This window comes from Eretmochelys imbricata, chromosome 3, assembly GCF_965152235.1.
Source record: "Eretmochelys imbricata isolate rEreImb1 chromosome 3, rEreImb1.hap1, whole genome shotgun sequence".
In the NCBI taxonomy this organism is placed as follows: Eukaryota; Metazoa; Chordata; order Testudines; family Cheloniidae; genus Eretmochelys; species Eretmochelys imbricata.
Window position 1 is genome coordinate 100,439,448 of NC_135574.1, and position 22,130 is coordinate 100,461,577.

The following is a 22,130-nucleotide window of genomic DNA, read 5'->3' on the forward strand; positions in this document are numbered from 1 at the left end:
TTCTTAATTTATACAAATACTTTACCTACCCATTTCCTGACAAATATCTGAATATCTAAATAAGACAACATACCACCAGTCCAGGAGAGAGGGAGCATGGGGATTGTTAATGAAAAGAAGGGTGGAGGGACTGTTTGAAAATATGGAATTTAAAGAGTGATCTGAAGCAGAAAAGAGTGGCAGTTGGTGGAAGGGGATCGGGGAACTGTTCCAGGCATAGGAACAATACAAGACACAAGCTAAGAACATAAGAACGGCCATACTGGATCAGACCAATTGTCCATCTTGCCCAGTATCCTGTCTTCCAACAGTGGCCAATGCCAGGTGCTTCAGAGGGAATGAACAGAACAGGAAATCATCAAGTGATCCATCCCCTGTCGTCCATTCCCAGCTTCTGGCAAACAGAGGCTAGGGACAAGGATGGGAAAAGAATACAAAGGGAGATGTTAAGGTAGGAGACTGAAGAGGGGGCAAAGAAAGCAGAGATGCAGGAACTTGTAGATGAAGATGAGAAGCTTACATTTTTTACAATGAGAAATAGGAAGACAATAGAGGGTTTCAAAGGGATGCATGATGTAACTGTGGAGGGTGTGAAAATAACTTTGGTAGATCAAGTGGAAAGTGGAGCAGAAAACGGGTGAAAAAAGGAAATTAAATCAAAAATATTCATCCAGTGTTGAAGCTGAGTCATCAAACACTAAAACTCAGCATCTTCAAAAGGTGAAAAAGTCTACTAAAACATTTTAAACTCAATTATACATATTTTCTATTCTTGTTTCCCTTGTTAAATTTTACACTTCCTTTCTATAATGTATTCCTCTTGCATTATGCTCAGTAAAGCTATATGGGACGTGCAGAGTTAATGTTCCATCAGACTTCTTATCTTAGAGAATTTTCTGACTTCATTCTCAAGCTTAAACACTGCACAAGAAATTTTTTGTAGTTAAAGTATAGCAACTTTATTTTCCTACAAGGTACCAAGGAAACAAGATTGTGAAAAGTCCAGTTCTCGTGCTCCCTCTTCCCCCAATCCCACAGTGAGTTTGGTCAGACAATGAAGGACAAAGCACAGGTGTTTCATAAGCTTTCCAGTGGCTTCTGGAACTACTCCAGGAGCATCAGAAAGAAACTAGTTGCACTAATCCCTCACTGAAATTACCATCTATATCAGCTTTTACGGAAGAATGCATTCTCTTCTCTGTTCAGAAAATTTTAAAATACATACAAACTCACTGGTAAGGCTGTGATAATCAGTCCAATAGCATTCATCCAAGCTGTGATATTCTCCCTTGGCACCAGAGGCTGACTACAAATAGGGAGAGAAAAAAACAACCTCTGAAGTTATACATAATTTCTCATGACTTTTAATGTATTTATGATGACTGAAATATATTCCTAGAGAAATTATAGACATTTTGTCTTACGAAAAAGCTATATATACAAATGCATGACTGGTTAGTTGAGTACCACATTGACACTGCATAGAAAACTTTTAAAACAATTTTGTTCCTGTAGCATGTTTTCTTTTAAGTTATTTTCATTAGAGGCATTTGTATGAATAAAGTCTTCACAGTGATATCAGTTCCTTTGATGACTCATTTCCCCATGGTCCCAAAGCCTGCATCAGGGCGACCTTCCTTGGCTGAGTAAGGTGGGAAAGGAATCCTTTCTTTCAACACATCATTACCACTTAGAGATGGCCATCTGAATCACTAATTAAATGCAAGGTGGTTCGTCCCTTTACAACTCTTTCAGTTCCTGCTGGCCCAAAAAGCAAGTCACTGAGTCTAGGAATCAAGCCAAATGTGTCATGTGGCAACACAGAATGAGATCTGTAAAATGCAGTTCCAATATCAGATGACAACAATGAAAATTATAACAACAGATATTAAATGTGTATAAAAATATAAACTATGATGCACTTTTGGACCTCAAGCATCCTACCAATTTTTCTGCTTTCCTCCCTGCAGTCAAAGATCTTTTGTTGCAGCAACTGATGGCCCTCCCCCTCTGGACAAGGAGTGCTATACATGACTCCTTTCCTCTCCTGTTAACGCCTATGAACACACTGGACAATTTGCTGACAAATGTACAGTACTTCCTCCATTTCTCCCACATGAAGCTGAGTCTCAGTCAACACCAGCACCGGGATTTAAGGTATTGTACAGGTATTCGCCACACGCATTTTTTGTTCTTGGCTCTTAGAATGGCATCCAACACCATACTACTGCTCGCCTCCCAGAGATAGCAATATATAAAACAACGTTTAAGAAAAGGAAGTTTCAGAACCAGTGATTTTTAACCACTGTACTGCTTTTTGTTGAGGGCAGTTCTGTAAGTCCAGCGTACCTCTTTAACACAACATTGAGAAGTGCATTGCCCACATCCTTTCCTGGAACAGCCAAAGCCATGAGTTCAACACAGGTAACATGAAGAGCATGGGCAGCTGGGTTAGGAAACTCATTGAATCTCCAGTCGCAGTTTGGAAATGGACCAGGTGACTTGCCAGCCATAGGTAACAATGATTAAGGAAAACAACAAATTCCCACATGGGGACTGGTAAGAAGCAAACAGTATAGTTCTGCATGTACACAATGTATTTATAACAAAATATATCTAATACACAAACAAAACAATAGAGTCCCACAAATTCCTGATAATATATACGTGTGTGTGTGTGTGTGTGTATGTATTTTTTATAAAACACACACGCACACACACACGACAGTACTGAATGAAACTAATGGCCACAGTCAATCAAAGGCACATATTTAAGATGATAAGTCAGTTATTGGAAAGCATTTTTAAAATAAATATCTAGAGAAATATCTGTATATATAGAAACACATACACACAATACAACAGATACTTTTCTGACAGGAAGATTCATTGTGTTTGGGCCACGTCAGAGTCCATTTACTCTACACCTAAGATATTTTATTAGAAAAATGCTGAGAATTTTCTACGCTATCAATAATCTGTTTTGAAGTATATTGTTAAATATAAACATACTACTCGTATTAGAATTTTTCAGGTGGCAACACTGAAAAAAATTGAAGTCTTGAATAGACAAAGAACAAATACCAGCGACTATCTGATTGCCACTGAAAATTAGAGGCATTCCAGAACAACACCACCACAAAGTGCTTTTTTCTACTTATAGGACAGTGGAATCACTGGCATCATTAGACGCTTAAAACTTATGTAAACTAGGGGTTTATATGCTTTTAGTTTCCCTTAATCAGAGAGAAGTCCAGCTCCCCTGTAGTTGGACATCTCAGCCAAGTAGAGGAAACGGTGGAGCTGTGGGAGGAGGATAACAAAGGTGCACAGAGAACTAGCAAACTTCCCAGCAGGTTAGCATTAGAGAAAAGGGGAAGAGGATGGGCAGGGAGAGTCAGAGCAGGTCTACACTATGGGGCTAAATCGACTTAAGTTATGCAACTCCAGCTATGTGAACAACACAGTTGGAGTTGAGTACCTTAGGTCGACTTATTGCGGTGTCTACACCACGCTGGGTCCCGTCGACTTACCTTATGCTTCTCGTTCCGGTGGAGTACCGGAATCGACGGGAGAGCGATTGGTGATCGATTTAGCGGGTCTTCACTAGACCCGCTAAATTGACCGCCGGTGGATCGATCAGTAAGTGGAGACAAGCCCTCAGTCCTACAGTGTTTCAACTGTATGGAACATAACTAAACTCTGGTGAACTGAAACTACAATACTGATAATTTTCCTTTAGCACAAATCATTATAAAAAGGATATTGTCTACTAGTCTTCCAATCAGTTTGCAATAATAAGTGTCATCGGGGATCCACGGATTATCTTCTCGTACATTCATAGCAGACTTGATGTAAGTGTCACTTAGACACCAGCCTTGTGGTCGATTATCTTTGAGAGAACCAATGATGGCATGGACAAGCTTCCGCTTGAGGTTTGTGCGTTCTCTGAGATGCCTCTCGTAATAATGAAGAGTATTGTATAGGTATGTCACTGGACGGTCTGCCAACAAAAAAACCCCAGAAACACAGTAGCATCGCACTTAATTTTATATTGGTAATAGTAAGCTTATGCAAAAGTAAGGGTGATGTAAAAACAGATACACCAAGTAGAAATGCCTCATGTTTTTATTGTTACTGTACCACTGTGTTAAATGAAACTGGACAAAAAGTTTATCTGAAAGGGGGTCAAAACCAATATTTCTATGTTCGTGATATTGCTTAAAACGTTATTTACAAATAGCTAAATACACAGCATTAGAGAGCATCTCATGCGGAGACCTTGACAAGAAACAAGGAGTAGAAAGAACAAGACTGACACTGTTGTGCCATTATTACAACATGGTTTGCGTCACACTCAAAATGATTACAAAATCATGTTAAAACCAAGTTAAAAAACTGTGTTTGAACCCTGCTGAGAAGGAAGAGGATGGATAGAGTGGGTAGCATTGAACAAGATTTTTGCTAACAAGGTTTACTGTATCAAAGCCCATGCAACACTGAAACAGCTAAATCAGTGTTCAAAAAGAGTCAGCCATTATGGTTCTGCTAGTAAACCAAGCTTCTCTTCAGAACAGACAGACAGCTAATAAGGTTTGGTTTCCCATCATGGACAGGCCTTTACTGATATGCACCATGATGAAGAATCTGCAGTGACTGTATCGCAAGTATAAAGAGCTAATGGGCTTGAAGAGCTTACCATGGAATTTGTATAAGCCTCCTAGATGATCCAGTAGAGTCTCCAGTGATTTGGACACTGGAAGCAATTCCAGAAATCTGTGGATTACAATATCAAATACTGGCAGGAAGCGGAGGCACACATTGCCAAAGTAGATGGGTAGGTACTGGGGTTGGATCTGAACAGGAGGATTGACTTGTTCTGCCAAGCCTTCAAAATACAGCTTTTCAGGATATTTCTGTGGAAATCAAACACAGATTTCTTAAAAAAATATACTGAAAACATTACTGACTACTTGCAATACTTTAAAAATGTACTGAAGCTACATTGTACTCTATTCTGTAGACACTCCAAACAATTTGGAATTATACGTATACACATACATGCAAAGAGAAGGTATGAACACAGTAACTAAATATAATTGGACAAAATATAATAAACTCATTTTTTCTTGAAAAAGTATTTAAAAAAAGAAAGATAGTTTCAGATTCACTAAAACTGGTTCAGGGAGGTGTAAAGTACTAAAAGGAAATTAATCCTGATAGCAGGCAGGCAATGATACCATCATTTATCCACCCTTCTTGTCAAAGACTCCAAGGAAGATCAAGAGAGAAATCAACTCTATTTTACATTACATGCTTCCCCTGGAGTCTGAGAACACTGGTCTGTCATATGTTGAATCAATACATTAAAAATAATTTGTATGTGATTTCTCCCTGGGGAAAGGAATGAGAAGGAACCACACGCATGACATATAAAGCATAGCGGGATGGTGCTTATATATCATGTGACGGGGAACAGTTTAAGATTTATATAATATTCCAACTGTCACGCCCCGCCCTGCCCCAGCCAGCAGTTCCCACTTTTTGGGCAACACTAAAATCTGGAATGTTTCCCTTCCTGTGAGTGTTACATTCTATTTTCAATACTGTGGAAGCTTGCAGAAGCCTAGTTAAAACTGCCCCTTAATGATTACTAATGGTTAAACCCATATTAATGAAAAAACAAATAATCTATATTTTCCCCAATTCACAAACACAAAAGAGAAACTGGGTCCTTATTCTTTCTGACTGGCTTCCAGAAAAAATTAAGCATTAAATGTGGGATTAAACTATATTCAGATGAGCAGAGACTCCTAATTCTTCAGTCACTTCTATCTTTTAGTATTACATGCACATTTTCTTTTTACATTATTCTGTAAACATAAAATTATTTTACATTAACCCAAATATTCAAAAGTTACTAATGTTAAATGTATCTTTAAAAGTTATTGCTGTGGTATTAAATGACACACTGAATAGCAGAACAAGGCATATAACCAAAATGCAAATAATACACAAAACAAAGGACAGCTTCAGCATCCCAACTGCACAGCACACATTGCACAATCCTCTGGTGTAATCTATAGTACCTTATGATAACTCATGTGCTTAGTATGCCAATCATTCTGTAGCCAGTGCTCTGGAGAGTTCTCCTTCACAAAATCACTCACTCGGTTTCTGAAATCATTAGGCTTCAGTAAGAGTAACTGAATTATGAAGTAGCAGACCTGCGCTTCATTTCCTTCATGGCTGCGCATAGCCTTTAACAAACAACACAAGTATTAGATTGCAGAACAATGTAAAATTACAGCTCATGCTGTCTGCTTTCATTCATAGATTCCAAGGCCAGAAGGGACCATTGTCATCTAGTCAGATCTCTTGTATAACAAAGGCCATAGAACAGGGGTGGCCAACCTTTGGCTCCGGAGCCGCACGCGGCTCTTCAGACGTTAAGACGCGGCTCCTTGTCTAGGCACTGATTCCAGGGCTGGAGCTACAGGCGCCAACTTTCCAATGTGCCGGGGGGTGCTCACTGCTCAAACCCTGGCTCTGCCACAGACCCTGCCCCCACTCCACCCCTTCCCGCCCCCTCCCGAGCCTGCCGTGCCCTCACTCTTCCCCCTCCCTCCCAGAGCCTCCTGCATGCCACAAAACAGCTGATCAGGAGGTGCGTGGAGGGAGGGGGAAGCACTGATCAGCAAGGCTGACAGTGGCCGGGAGGCGCTGGGAGTCGGGCGGGGGAGCTGATCGGGGGGAGAAACTGATGGGGGGTGACTGATGTTTTACTGTGGCTCCTTGGCAATGTACATTGGCAAATCTGGCTCCTTCTAAGGCTCAGGTTGGCCACCCCTGCCATTGAACTTCCCCGAAATAATTCCTAAAGCAGATCTTTTTGAAAAAAACATTCCATCTTGATTTAACAATTGCCAGTGACGGAGAATCTACCGCAACTCTTGGTAAATTGTTCCAATGATTAAGTATCCTCATCGTTAATGACTTTAGGGTGATTAAACATCTTAATTTTAATATAATTGGCCAGCCAACACACCCATTCACTATATTCTGTGCGTGTAGACACAGAATGGAAACAAGGGTCTGAACTCTGGACACCATACCCTCCCATTGATAAGTGCTCATCAACACACTCATTTCCCAGTGGACAAATTCTCCCATGTTCCTCAGTGAGAGGCATCCCCTATCATAGCTTTGACCCATCTGCCAAAACCATTTTATGAACATCCCTCCAACACTGATAGTATCAAGAAAGGTATGTCAGTTTCAAAATTCTAGTCATTCCAGGGATAGGTACTTGTGAAACTGCAAACACTGCATTCAGTTTTTAATGTATCATCTTGGACATTTCTTTTGGTAGCACTAGATCCATACCAGGAAGAGACATTTTAAAATCTGGTGAAAGGATAGTACCTCCTGAAGCAATATTTTAGCTAGTTTTTTGATAATTACTAACCAATGAAAAGAGCTAGGGAACTTAAAGGAGACAGAGCATACAATCCCTTGCACCCACCCTTTTGAGACAGCTGGCAGATCTTTAACCTCCCTGAAACAAAGATAGCATTGTGCAAAGGCCACATGAGGTTTTCCATTTATTTTCCAATATGGCATCAGTCATGCACCTTGTTCCCTTTCAAACTATGAACAGTCATTGCAAAGCTAAGAGGGAAGAGAACCAACACCATTGTATGGGGCTGGTTCTCAATAATTCCAATTCATTCAATGCTGTTATATGATCAATAAAGCTAGACAGAGTTCTTCCCACCAGAGAATGAGACAATTGTGATACTCCTAGTTTTCACTCACTCACTTAGGGGGGAAAAAAAATCTGTAATTCTATAGTACTACTTGATTATTGAACTAGTAATTAGTCACTATTCAATTCAATATATTTGCACAAGAATGGGCATAGTTTGAGGGGGCAGGGGGAACAGTAGGGTGTTGCCTCCCAAACAGCAAGCCTCAGGCAGGCATGGAATTTGCCCTCTATGTGCCGCCCTGGAGCTGCTTCCCCAAAAACTGAAGTCAAAATACACCTATGCAAGTGACTGCTGTAGAAGTGGATCAGAAGACATTGGCCAAATTTTGGATAAAGAAACATCTTGCACCTAACCTACTAAGGTCATACTTACCAAGCACAGTATCAGCCTGTCCAGTGTTACAATGTTATATTTCCACACCATGTCATTAAGAATCTCAATACATTTGTTGAGCTGCTGGCCTCCGGCTGATGTGGAGAACTCATAGACCAAGAAATCCGCAAATGTCCTAACGTGAGCAACCAGAGCTCTAGCCCCAATTCTCTCTAAAACTCTAGCAAGCAGAGGAAAAGAAATGATCTTGTTACTGTAATATGCACATAGCAGAAGCAGTCTGCATAATTTATAGAAATCCTGACACATTTTTATCTGGCCAATTTTGCAGGATTGTGTTTCAAGTTTTTATACAAAATATGCATTCAAATACAACATCAAAACATGCTAATAAGTGTAACCCAACTCCCAGAAGTGAGGGCACTCCAAGGTCAGGATGCCACAAGCTGCTAATTAGCAGTAAAAATAAATCATTTTCAGCTTCATGGATAGATTCTGGCCACAAGTCTTTAAAAATATACATGCATCAGTCTTGTAGAACTGAATTCTTCAGTAGGATATGACATGCTGCTAAAACTAGTTAATTTTTTCTGTAATATTTTTTACACACACAGTACCAAAGGTGTCACATTTCCTAACTGTAGGGAAGCCTATCAAACATTTTATCAGATATTTAGTAATTGCTCTGACAGGCCTAGTGAGGGAGGAAAGAGGATAACTGATTTTGTGTGGGTACAGCACGTGTTAAGCTTTCTAAAACTGGAAATGAGAGTTAGACAGCCATGAAAATTATTGACTTCTTCAATTCAGAAATAAGCCTTCTGAGCAGTCAAACCCAATAAAGCTTTTAGTATTTGCTTTTGACTAAAGTTATTAAAATATTTCAAATAAATAGTAAATAATGAACTGAAAGATTGTCCAAAACAGTACTTCAATATAAATAAAACTCTGACTTTGTAGACTGCTTATCTCTCCCCACCACCCAGAAAACTCCAACTCAACAGCTGAATCGTTCACCTGCATCTGTCACTTTTATCAGGAGATAAAAAGAGGACCAACCAGTAGTAAGCACTACTGTTAGACATTATGCAATCCTTAAAGTATGTTAATCCTTCTAACTGTACATCAAAACCCACCATCTAACAATGTACTAAATCTGCTACCCTAGTATAGAAGAACTGTGCCCACTGTACTTAAGAAAGCTTACCACCCCCTTAAGCTATAACTGGTACAGAATGCAGTTACACTTCTAAAAGCTCACCTGTAGCCAATCTGATTAATGTGATCAGTCTCTAACAGCATCTTCCATAGGAGGCAAAGGAATAGGGGAGGGGAGCCCTGCATGGAAAAGTGGGTGATTATATCATTCTCATTGGTCATAGACTTCCACTTTCGGTATTCCTCTTCCACATTCTTCTTTAGGTTAAAACGGCTTTCTTGGGGAACATTATTCTGTTTGAAAAATGCCTGAAATAAAGTTTGTTTGTTATTAACTGACAAGTCTGAAACATTTAAGCCATGTTGTTATAGCTATGTCAGTCCCAGAATATTAAAGAGACAAGTTAATATCTTTTATTGGACCAACCTCTGTTGGAGAGAGAGAAGCTTTCAAGCTTACACAAAGCTCTTCTTCAGGTCTGGGAAATGTACTCAGTGTCACAGCCACCTTAACACCCTGAGAGAAGCTGCTTCAATACAGAAATAAAACCCCCTCTGACCACACACCCCTAGTTGTCACCTATTACCCCACACTGGAACCCATCTGGGGTATCATCAAACAACTACAACTCATTCAATGGGGATCCCATCCTTAAAGAAATCTTTTCTGAACCCCCCACTTTTGGCCTTCAAACAGCTCCCCGCCCCAATCTCATCATCAAAAGCAAGCTCCCCACAAACCAGGACACCTCAAAGTGGCAGCACACCCTGCCAGAACTACAGATGCAAAACCTGCTGACATATCTCCACTGTGAATGAAAACCTTTTCCAATGTGAAAGAAGTCATTTGTCATGTACATCAACTGGATAATTTTGCAAAGATCTGCAAACACTGCTTTATCTTTTTTTGGTAACAACCACTTCTCAAACATTTTATCCTAAAACACCTACCATTTCAAAACCATGCATGATTTCTCATGTGACTTGAGCATAATGTAGAAGGGAAGAAAACTAACTATGAAGGGGACAACAAAGATCCCACTGAGATAATTATTTTCCCAGCTGTTCAAGCACTTAGGTTGAAACAATTACCTGCAGTGGAGCTGGAAAACAGCTTAGTGTGTGTGAAGCCCAGTTATGGGGAGTGAAACTCATGATAGTCTGCAATATGTCCTTGCACCAAGTTCCCTGAATTGAATCGGAGCCTGTGAAAAAGTCTAAATGGACACATATGCAACATTAATCAAACACAACGGATTGGTGAAATTGGATCTTCACATAAAACTGACATTTCCTCCTTAGGCTTTTATATTAGTAGGACTTAAATCTTGGAAAACACAGACAGGTTTACTTATTTGTCTGTCTAAAATGTTTATATTGCCCATCCTCCCTTTTTTCCTTTTTCACACTCCTGATTAATTCTGTAGAACCAACATACCTGTGGGGAGAATGGGCTGGATTCTATCTTGCTGAAGACGCAAAGTAAGAAGTGATAAGAGTTTCAGAATTCCTATGCTGCAGTTGCAGAATCTTTATGGTTGTTGACAAATGAGCTAGAAATAACCCAGTTTCATTTTAAGATACTAGGCTTAGCTTGCTGAACTGGCAATTGCAAAACACACCTTGCTTGTAAACCGAGTAGGTATGATATGGAAATCATTGAGAGACAATAAACATGGAATTCCAAGAATCATTTTTAAAGAATCAAATCAACTTTTCCAAACAGAAATGCATGTGAAGCATTATCCTATTAAACATTCTAACTTAGTCAATGTAAAAAGCTAGTGATAATGCAATGTTAAGGTTGCAAAAAAATCGAGCAAAACAGTCAGAAAATGCCAAAAATCCCTTCCCCATTCAAATTTTCACTCTCTTGGATTTTCTGATATTATAATTGTACTAATTCTCCAGTCAGTCTCCAGACTAGATCTGAAATTTCAAAGTAAAAAAAAAAAAAAAAAAAACCAGGAAAAAAAAAAGCTTTCATAAATCAGACCTTTATAAATCATAAAAAGGTAAAAAAGGACATAAAAGCCAAGTTTTCTTTTGCTTTGCAGATCGCCTTTAAGAAGGCTTCTTCCACAACATTAACTTTAGCCCTGTTGCACATTCCATATATATTTATGGTGTGCATTAGTACGTGAGCATTTAAATTTAATAAGGAAAACTAAAATGGAAACTATCTATGTGCAACTTAACTGACTTTACATTGTAGAATAAACTAACTTCAGAATTACTGACATTTAATTCTTGATTTCAGAATGTTAGTACTGCATTAATGCTAGCTGCTGACCTCCGAGTGGTATCTCTCTATTTGGAGGAAGATGATTTAATTCACTTTCACATAGATTATCCCTTATTTGACAAATTCACTCTTACCTGTCACATGTGTTGCTCTTGCTAGAGTCAAAATCAGAGCCCTGTTGAGTTCTTCTGACTCTGCTGAAAGAACTGTTTTAGGGTCACTAAGGAAACGTGTAAATTGTGGTTGGACCTCAGAGCTGCCCAACGCTGTGATTAGTCTTAAAGCAGTGCTCTCAACACTAAAGAAGAGAAGGAAAAAAGTTAGGCTTTTTATAATAAATAAATAAATATAAAAATAAATACACTGCTACTATAAAACTGAAAAACTTTAGTACTCCTTGTCATTTGTTACCTTTTTGCTTCATATAATATGTATATAATTGTTTTCAAAACAGTTTTAGTAGGGAAAGAACAATGTATTTGTGCTTCTTGGTGGATAGGGCCAAGAATTTTAGGTGATTAGTGATTTTGGATGCCTCCATCTTTGGGTTTTAAGAAAGTGCTGAGCACATACCTTCTGAAAAGGGGCAAGAACTCCCCAGTGGGGCACCCAAAAATCTTTTTTTTTTTTTTTTTTTTTTTTACATTTGAGAATCTCGGTCCAAAGATCTGAAGTCATTATTTAAAGAGATAAATGTGGTACAGGAAGTTGCAAAGCTAACTTCTCCATTTACAGTGCCAGATAGTTATTATACTGTTTGAATTAAAATCAAAGGGGGAGGGGGTGGAGAAGGGAAATAAAATATTGCTTTTCATTTGAGGTGCATTATTTTAAGTTCTTCACTGGTCCAATTACAACTAGTTTTCTCACTTGCTAGTCAGAAGCAATTTAAGAGATAATGACATTGTATCATCTAAATTTACTTAAACACCTACAATGCAAAAAGAAAAGGAGTACTTGTGGCACCTTAGAGACTAACCAATTTATTTGAGCATGAGCTTTCGTGAAGTGAGCTGTAGCTCACGAAAGCTCATGCTCAAATAAATTGGTTAGTCTCTAAGGTGCCACAAGTACTCCTTTTCTTTTTGCGAATACAGACTAACATGGCTGTTACTCTGAAACCTACAATGCAGAGTCCAATTGTTTCATTTCTAGTTGTGTACCTCTAATTCCGTGTTGACAGGTCTCTACTATGATCTTATCTTTCAAGAGACACGCAAAAGTTCATAATCAATGACAACAGACTCCTCCACTTTTCTGACCCCCTCACTTTTTCCCTGCTCTCTCAGCAGAGATGGGTAATTACTAAGCAACTTACAGTTGTACTTGGGCTAAGAGATCAGAATGTAGTCAGAAGGACTTCCTTGGTATCAACTGAGAAAACTGATCTGGACAAAGGAGCTTGATACTCACTCAAGAGCTCATACCCTTCCTAGAGTTTGGCTTTATTAACAAGGACCTTTCAACAATTAAGTTCAACTCAAGCCATTTCCCCACACTTGACTGCACCTCGAGCTTCTATCACAGGACTCTCAGTGGAGCTGGTAGGGAATTTTTTGATGAAAGCCCTAATCACTGGGTTAGTGAGTATTCTGCAGGGGGTGTCCACTAATCTCTCCAATTGGTGTGGTTCCACTTTGATTAATAATTAAATATTCACTGGGTCAGAGAGAGTGACACTAACTCAATAGCCCTGCGTTTAGGGCACTCAGGTGGGATGTGGGAGAGACAAGTTCAAGTTGCAGCTGCAAATCAGGCAGAGCAAGGACTTGAACCCGGGTCTCCCACATCCCAGTGAGAGTGCCCTAACTCCTGGGTTATTTGCCACTCTGTGGTGGGACAGTATCTCTCTTTGGCTTTTCGTAGAACACTTTTAAAGGTCTTGCAATGATGCAGAACAAAACCAAATGCTAAAACCTTGAAATTTGTTGTGAAATGGAATTCTTGTCTTCTGGCTAGTCCTACTGTTCAGTCCATACCCTGATAGTATCTTGCTCCATTACATTCAATGAAGCCACCTTCTTCAGATTCAGTAGAACCCATTTAACACTTTCCTCGCAGAATCAACAGCTGCTAGCAGGATGCGTGTATCAGGCAAACACTGACAACCTATCTTGTAAAGGTCCTGCAGGATTTTCAATAAATTACTAAGGAAGGGGATAAAAGTTTAGTGATGGTTACCCTCACTCACCAGAGATGAAGCTGGTTCTGATTGGTCTGTGGCACAGCAGCCAAAGAATGAAGATGGCTCAGCAGCTGGACTCTGTAGTGAGGCTGGATGTGATGCATACGGTAGCTGAACATCTCCAACAGCGTGTGCAAAATTCCCCAAGCATGAGATTTAAACACTGTTGGCAACAGCTGACCTAATAAGAGAGAAGAGAATGTATCAAGTATTTTCCAGTGAGATCATTTGGAAAAGGCTATTTTACTCATATGAGCAAATATACACCCTTTTATAAAATATGTACCGAGTAGCTAGATGCCTCTCCCATTTAAACCACAAGATCAGGCAAATCTTTAGTGATATTTTATCTAGTTATAGGCGTTTTAAGTCTATCCTAAGAAAAACATACTACCGCATCACCAACTCCTCTTAACATCGGACATGAAAATGAAATCTATACCTGATGTAAAAGCATAGTTATTATATTAAATTGCAAGCCCTAAACTACTAAAAGAATGAATTAGCTCTAACACTACACGCACAAGTATCATCTCTAATATGTGTTATTTCTCTTCAGATGTGTGCATTACATTTATTCCATACTGACTAATTAAAAATTCAATATAGTGCAGATGTACAAATAAGTAAAGTGAAAATGTACTTGCACGTTGAGCTTGACCAATTAAGTATATTTAAGCTTAAGAGAGAATCTGTAGAGGATAACAACATACTTATGCACAACAGTCAGAATACTTAGGCCCTGATCCTACAATAGATGGCACGCAGGCACAGTGGTGTTCTCGTGTAGAATCTATTGCAGGACTGGGGCTATATAATATGAACTCTTTGGGGCAGCAACTCTTTGTTTCTTCCTAAATATTTATACAGCCCCTTGAACAGTGGGGCTCTGACCTTGATTATAGCTTCTGGGTACTAATGAAATATAAAGTATTATTAAATAAAACATTTTTTCTTACTGATAAAGCCTTTGATGCCCAAGGACTCTATTTCCATATAAACCAATAAGCGACTGTATGTCTCCACAAGTGCTGGTGCCAAGGCCAGACTAGACTTTGCATGGGCCAGTTTAATCACCCTGGTAGCTATGCTGTGAATAAGACTGAAAAAAATAAAAATAAAAAAAAGTATGTACTTGAAACTATTAAGAAATTAGTTGTATAAGCAGATAGAAGTTCTATACATTTTGAAGAAAACAAAACAATGAACTTTCCTCTTTATACAGTTACACTTACATTAAGATCCACAGATAAAAGTAAATCGATTACATTTTAAAACCATATTACTGTACCTCATTTTGGCATGAACTGTAAGCGAATCCAAGAGGTTCATTGGTAATGGGGTGATAGATCCGGAAGCCATGCAATTTGTTCCTGGAAGAGGTATCCTCATGTTGCCATTACCATAAATAGTTTCTACTAGAACACCCATAGGCAATGTGAAACATTCTGAATTGGTTGAATATGCATTACATAATAAGGCGATCTTGTAGTCATTCATCTGTAAACTTTTATTCCTTAGACTCTGTTGAAGGAACCTGCATAATCAAGACAGGTTAAATGTTAAGTGAAAGAACAGAAAAAGAGAAAGAAAAACAAGACCTATCTGCACTGCAAATATGAGGCCAAATTAATCCTTCATGTAACTCCATTGTAAAGTTTTTGTTTTTTCATTATCATTCAACGATCATGGTAAATAGGTGATTAGGATTTTGTGCCCAGGCAGGTAAATATTAGAATAGCTTCATAAGTCTTGGGTAAAGGGACAATTGTTGGAGTTATGTGTTAGGCTAAAAGTTATTTAATAATCCTATTTTTGTTATTTATATTTTAGATTATTAAAACTGAAAACGAAACATAATTTAGTATTCACCATTTATTGACTGTTTACTTTTTTGCATTTCACACACTTTGAACAGGAAAATAGTCTGTTTCACTTTCTGGTACTCAATAAATAGCACAAGTGTAATGGTAGAGTTGTAAGGAAAACAGAAACCTGTTTAAAGTCAAAAGAGAAATTATTCTTCTTAAAAATGCCATGAAAATATTTAACATTAGTTTATGTGACACTCATTTGGGCTTGAGCTACCTGACAACAGTCCTTTAAAACATGATCAAAATAATTCACCTTCAATGTTTTTAAGAGTAACTGAAAAAACTGACACTGCGTCATATCACACAAAACAAATTCTAAACATGGATTTAGAACTTTCTTTTTTCTTCTTTAGTCCTGACTAGGAATAAGCAGTAATATGGAATTAAAAACCAAACAAAAAAAATCCAAAAACCAACCAACCAACCAAAAACCGAAACAAACCAAGCTTACTCATGATGAAGCTTAAGAGAATGAGGAATGGGAATCTGTAATTTGGAGTTGTCACTGTGAGCCTTTCGGTTCAGGTGTATCCATATACAGGTCATTGCAAAGGCATGAGTTGACTGTGGTTTGTTAATATCAGGTACAGGAATACACTAAAGAAAGAACACACAAATTACATATTGTATGTATAACCTTTGGAACAAAACTAACATTCACTGATCCAGTGTCTTTTTCTGATATGCAACACACTTATGTAAAAAGAAAAGGAGGACTTGTGGCACCTTAGAGACTAACAAATTTATGTGAGCATAAGCTTTCGTGAGCTACGAAGTGAGCTGTAGCTCACGAAAGCTTATGCTCAAATAAATTTGTTAGTCTCCAAGGTGCCACAAGTCCTCCTTTTCTTTTTGCGGATACAGACTAACACGGCTGCTACTCTGACACTTACATAAAAAAATTTGGTCTCACACATGTGCATACAACTCCAGCTGAAGTCAAAAGGAACCAAGGACTGAATGAGAGAGAACCTAATAAATCATTCAAAAACTTCAGTGGATAAATGCTTACATTTACAATATATAGGAGTCAAGGGAATTAAATACTTATTTTTGTTACAACCAAATGCTTTCAGACGCAGACTGTTTTGCATAGCACAAATTTCAGAGATTGGTTATGGGATATAAAGCTCAAAAATGGAAAGAGAGATAAAATACAGAAAGACAGAGAACAACAGTAGTTTTGACAGTCAATATAAAACTTCCATTAACAGCCCATCAGGAAAAAGGATGCCTTTGCATCTGACAGTCAAATATCCCACAAGAAAAAGATGTAATCTGCTCAATTTACTTAAATTGCATTTAAAACTGGTTTGTAGAAAGAGACAAAATCCAGTTGGTTTTATACACTGATGCACACCAGAGAACCCAAGGACAGAGAAGTATCAAAAAGTAAATGTTCTAACTTAGTTCTCGCTCCTACAAAAATGCACAAAGAGCCTGTTCATAAATCCAAAGTGACAGGAGCTACTTGCAAGCAGGGTGCAATGTGCAGGATGTGTGACTGCAAGTCTGAGTGCTCATCTCACAGCTGGCAATGGGAACTATGCACACAAACATTACAGAAACTATTTGTGTGCGCGAGCATGTGTCCCCATGCCCAACTTCAGCAACTAATCAGGACAGTGTGCATTTCAGGATGGGAAAGCGGTGTGGTAAATCACTGCCAGTCAGAATACAAAATTAGTATCACTTTTGTGGTTCGTGCTCTCGTATGGGGGCCCTTTCTGAAAGAAGATATTTTCTTATTTACTCTATTTATGGCATGAAATAATTTTAAAAACTCCACCCACTCTCTCACTTGAGAAAAGATTAATTTTTCCTTAAGGAGAAAAGAAGAACTGCAGTGCTGAAATGAAAGTTGTGTAAAGCATAGCTGTGTGCTGAAGATCGCACTACCAGGTCAGGGGAGGCATTCAGCATGAAACAGGTGTAAAACTAAGGCTGTGAAGACAGCCAAATTATATATTTAAGGCCAGATGGTGGTTCTGTGTGCACAGCAGTGCAAAGGAGTCAAGGAGAATAAAGTGCCCCCTTTACTCCATTGTGCTGGTTTCGTGACTCAGAGGTAGCAGTGGTTGGGGATAGGTGGAGGGAAAGAAGGAAGAAGGGAAAGGAGGAATAGTGCTGTCTGAAGGGCTGCTATACCTCCCTCCGCAAAAGGGGACAGGACAGGGTGAGGAGTGGGCAGAGCTTAGGCTCCAGCCTCCACTACAACACATTGCCTAGCACTAGGTACAAGAGGCCTCCCACAGGGGCTTTCCCCCATCAAGCAGAGTTAAACTAGGAGGCAGATTGTGACTTGACCACAATCTGCTTCCTGGGACTCTCCTGAGGTACTAATGTGTTGCCTCTTGCTTAGAGTTCCTGTCAAAGCCACAAATGAGCTCTTAATTATCATCTTCTGTGGGCCAGGTCTGCAACATTAACTGATACCAGTTAGAAGATCGTACAAAGATCAAGGGTAAAGTATGTACCTTATTTAACATCAGTGCGTCTGATTTTCAGAAATGCTGAGCATCTAGAGTCCTTTTTGCCTGCAAGTGGAGCTGTGGATACTCAGCACCTCTGCAAATCAGATTATAAACTTAAAGCAGACACTGTTACAGTCAACATTATCTCTCAAAGAGAGATGCTGTCAGACACCTGATGGCTGCTACTATTTTTGCCCTTTATTTAGCCATTTATACACACACAACTCTCCCCCTCACCTCCACCCCTACAGTAACTTCACAGTGTGGGTTTGCAATTGCATACAACATCACTTCAAATCATGTTAGTTAACCTTTTAAAAGTACAAACAATACCCCTAAAATGCCTTGTTCACTAAAAATATGAGAATGCATCATTTTGCATTATCCCAGATACCCAAAGACTCATTGAAACCCTTTGTATCAGAAATGCCACCAAACATTGATAGAGAAGAAAAAGAAGTCCTTGAGACTTTCACAGAATAGAAAAAATTCTTAAAAGATTAGTTACAACTTATTGTGGTGCCAAATGTGTCCCCTCCACCCAAATTTAATTATTAGAGAAATTCAGCACATAAAATTTGAGCTTACGGTAGTTTTCACTTTATTTTTGTAATTCCCTGTTGAATTATGTGACACACTATTAAGGTACACGTTAAGAGCTAGTATTATTATTATTACTCCTGAAGGCTCATTTTAATTAACACATTCAATTATGACTCTGGCTTTAAATTTTGTATGGAAAACTCACTTCTTTTTCAGGGTAAAGGAGATCAAAAAGCTTCATAACTGGGAGGAAGTCAGCCAGTGCATTTTTTTGAATGCTGCCAGAGATGAATTGCAATAGTACCCACATCAGATGGTCTCTGCCTTTAATAAGACCTCGTCCTGCCAACTGTTTAAAAAAAAAAACACAAAAAACCCCACCTTATTTAGGAACAGATACACTGCAGGCAGAGGAAAAATTGCCTCTAACCAACCAGTTCTTGCACATTAACACTTAAGATTCATTCATATATATATATATATATATAGCAGTAAGTTAAAATAGTTAAGCTTTCCACAAGTTGTTGGGGAACATTAAAAAAACTTCTTAGAAACACTGGATTTGCATTTCCATAACTGGGACAACATGGGCACAATGGTCTCAAAAACTAAAAGGGTCATGGGTTTGAAAATCAGCTGCTTTTTATAAAGGCTAGGTCTACAATATTTAGTTTGAGTACAAGGGTATAACAGTATAATCTGAAAGAAAACAAGGCCACCTTCAAAATCCAGCTGCAAATGTATTTTACAATGTATCCAAGTACAGCATGGTATCCTGTAGTCTAATGCAACGAAGAGAAAGACCTAACCAGTTAATGCCATGATAGGGAGCAGGGGATGAATCAGTGTCCACGTCGCACTCCCCATCAGTACTCGGCCCAAGCTGGGGAAGCTAATGATCCAACCAGCAGACCAAATTTGGTGATGAGTCCTGGTCACATGAGACCTGAGGCACATTGTGCATATGCTAAGAAGAACACAATGATTTATGTTGTATGAATACTTCATCTCATCTCTGCCAGTGTGATTATAAGCTTCAGTCTCACAGAGACAGATTTTTTTCACATCTTACCAAAAGAGAATGCCACAGAAAAGGTACCTTTTGATGGAGTGACAGGACCATGTGAGGAAAGCTTGCAAACTGAAAGAGCACGAAGAAAATGAGCTGGCTGGAAAGGTGCTGCCACAACAACTGGCTGGTTCCACCATCGTCAAACTTCTCCTCAGTCTCCGAACGTTCCATGGCATATACAACGAGATCCACCAACTGGTCTTCCAGCACAGGACAGCGCTGTTTGTGCTGCAAGGCAGAGACCAGATACAGTATTCCAAAAGCTTTTCAATTAACTTCAACACAATGGTAACAATTTCAGTACAGTATTTCGACAGAAGGCTGGGAAGCATGAAATGAAGTCTGAACTTAAGAAGTTAAAGGATAAGCCAGTGTATTAAAGCTGCACTGTGTTACAGGTCACAAATAATTTTACATTCTACCACATATTAATTCCCTGCCCCTCCACGCATACACCAAGTATCAACTGAGAATTATTTAACAGTTTTCTTCAGTACAAAATGTTATTTTTCTGCCATAGTATTCATGAATCTAATAGGCACCTGCAAAGCCCAAGTGTTCTAAATCTGAGTCTATGTGTATATGAAGAGAAAACACTAATTGTACCACTAAAAACAAAGGATGGATTCCAAAGACAACAAATATTCAGATAGGCTATCTTAAGGGGATGTATGATCGCTTTCAATTCCGGTTCAATTCTGTTCCAATTAAAGTTGACAGCAGAAATCTCAATGATTTCAATGGCAGCAAGAAACGGCCTTTGGTTAGGATCCTAAAGGTGAACGGTACACTAACAATTTTTATTTTATAAATCATGGTCTCCTACACTTGGAACTGGGGTGTGATCCCTCCTTTGAGGGCTAGAGTGCTAAAAATAGTAGGATAGCTGCAGTAGCAAGGGCAATGGAGAGCAGTGGCCCAGGTTAGCCACCCTGAGTACATACCCCTAAGGTTTGGGAGTTTTGTACTCAGGGCAGTTAGTGCATACTGTGGCTCACCACTGTCTATGATACTGCAGCTATGCTACTATTTTTAGCAAGCTAGTTCGATTAGAGCTAGTGGGAGCATGTCTACTCAAGCTGGGAATTTCACCCCACATGTCTACTCAAGCTGGGAATCACACAACTAGCTCCAAGTGGTAGACATAGTCTTAGACATTATTAGTGTCCCAAGTAATGGTGAAGCACTAGTTTATATACCACGGTGATGAGAACCACAAAAATTATTTAGCTTGCAGCTTCTCCACAGTGTGATAAGCAATTTCCAGGCCCCTAAACACACAAATAAATAAATCACCTCTTAAAATACCTCTCTTCCGTGATGTCTTTTAACAATGACCAAATACAGAATATATTCATTATGTGTGGGTACATATGTGTGTGTATATATAGAGAAAAATAAAATAGCTGCAGTACTCGAAGTTTTTGGTACAAGTTTAGACTATTTTCTGTGCATAATTTATATTGTAAACACTTTTGTAAGGAACTGTGTATTACTTTATGTTTATACATTTTCAAACAGAATGATAAGCCCTACATGCTATTGAGGGGGTGGAAAGCTGAGTGTAATTTGACTCATTCCATACAGTGCTAAGGCTTGAAGATCTATTGCGTCATTCTGCAGACTAGGTTTAAAAATAGTTACATTTAGATTTTTACACCTAATGCCTGTAACATAATGCAACCTTAATTAAAGAAAAAAGTATTACTTTAATGATGACAGAAAAGAAGGAACTGAGCTGCTCAAATACTAGTCATGAAAATACAGTGTCCCTTTCTAGAGGCAAAAAAGGCTTTTTAAAAAATTATTATTTTAAAAGAAAAGAGAAGTTTAATTTTTTTTTTACCAAAATACATGTAGGGCTTTCTTAACAAATGAATTCATTGACTTGCTAGCCAGGCAGCCTAAAAACCTTTTTAATAAAAAAGGAAAGAATTGCTAAAAGGAGATGCTCATTCTAATTTTAACCAATATTAGTCTTTTGCCATGAAAAAGGGATTTTTTTCCTTCAAATTAAGAATAAAATGCAAGAATGGAAAAACTTGACAAACATAGTGAACATCATCCCCTCTTTTACATGCTCTTTGCCAGCTCAAAACTGCAGAAAGCTACAAGTTTAGCTGTGCTTTCTTGAAGCATGCTTAACACAAACTTCTAACTAAAAAGGGAAGCATCAATTTCTGTTTCACCTTCTCTTCCAAATACACAATGCCATTGTCACATATCAACCACATTACAGGTTTACAAAGAGCAATATTAACACCACCAGTTGAGAATACTTTTTTCCAAATGCAACTAATTATGAAGCAGAGCAGGGTGCAACAGACAACACTACAGACTATTTCATAATCCAGCATGCAAAACTACTGTGTACAGGGCTTGAAATTCACTAGCTTGATAGGCAGTGGGTTAATGTCCAACAGCCCACCAACCTTAGCCTATATTAAAAAATAAAAGTTATTCAAGTTATACAA

The 22,130-nt window shown here is 38.6% G+C and overlaps 1 protein-coding gene across 2 annotated transcripts in view; it reads right to left on the reverse strand.

The window, feature by feature from the left end:
• The window catches only part of MED23 (mediator complex subunit 23), a 54,977-nt gene that overhangs the window by 10,854 nt on the left and 21,993 nt on the right, over positions 1-22,130 (reverse strand). For both annotated transcript variants that reach the window (XM_077813050.1, XM_077813049.1), the window contains 15 exons: positions 19,684-19,884; positions 18,790-18,933; positions 16,019-16,164; positions 14,985-15,230; positions 14,653-14,795; positions 13,700-13,874; positions 11,643-11,806; positions 10,356-10,480; positions 9,367-9,572; positions 8,145-8,325; positions 6,090-6,260; positions 4,700-4,916; positions 3,767-4,003; positions 2,350-2,515; positions 1,234-1,306 (listed from right to left, as the gene is read on the reverse strand). In XM_077813050.1, coding sequence (XP_077669176.1) covers positions 1,234-1,306; positions 2,350-2,515; positions 3,767-4,003; positions 4,700-4,916; positions 6,090-6,260; positions 8,145-8,325; positions 9,367-9,572; positions 10,356-10,480; positions 11,643-11,806; positions 13,700-13,874; positions 14,653-14,795; positions 14,985-15,230; positions 16,019-16,164; positions 18,790-18,933; positions 19,684-19,884 — 2,595 coding nt within the window. The remainder of the gene's footprint in view (positions 1-1,233; positions 1,307-2,349; positions 2,516-3,766; positions 4,004-4,699; positions 4,917-6,089; positions 6,261-8,144; positions 8,326-9,366; positions 9,573-10,355; positions 10,481-11,642; positions 11,807-13,699; positions 13,875-14,652; positions 14,796-14,984; positions 15,231-16,018; positions 16,165-18,789; positions 18,934-19,683; positions 19,885-22,130) is intronic.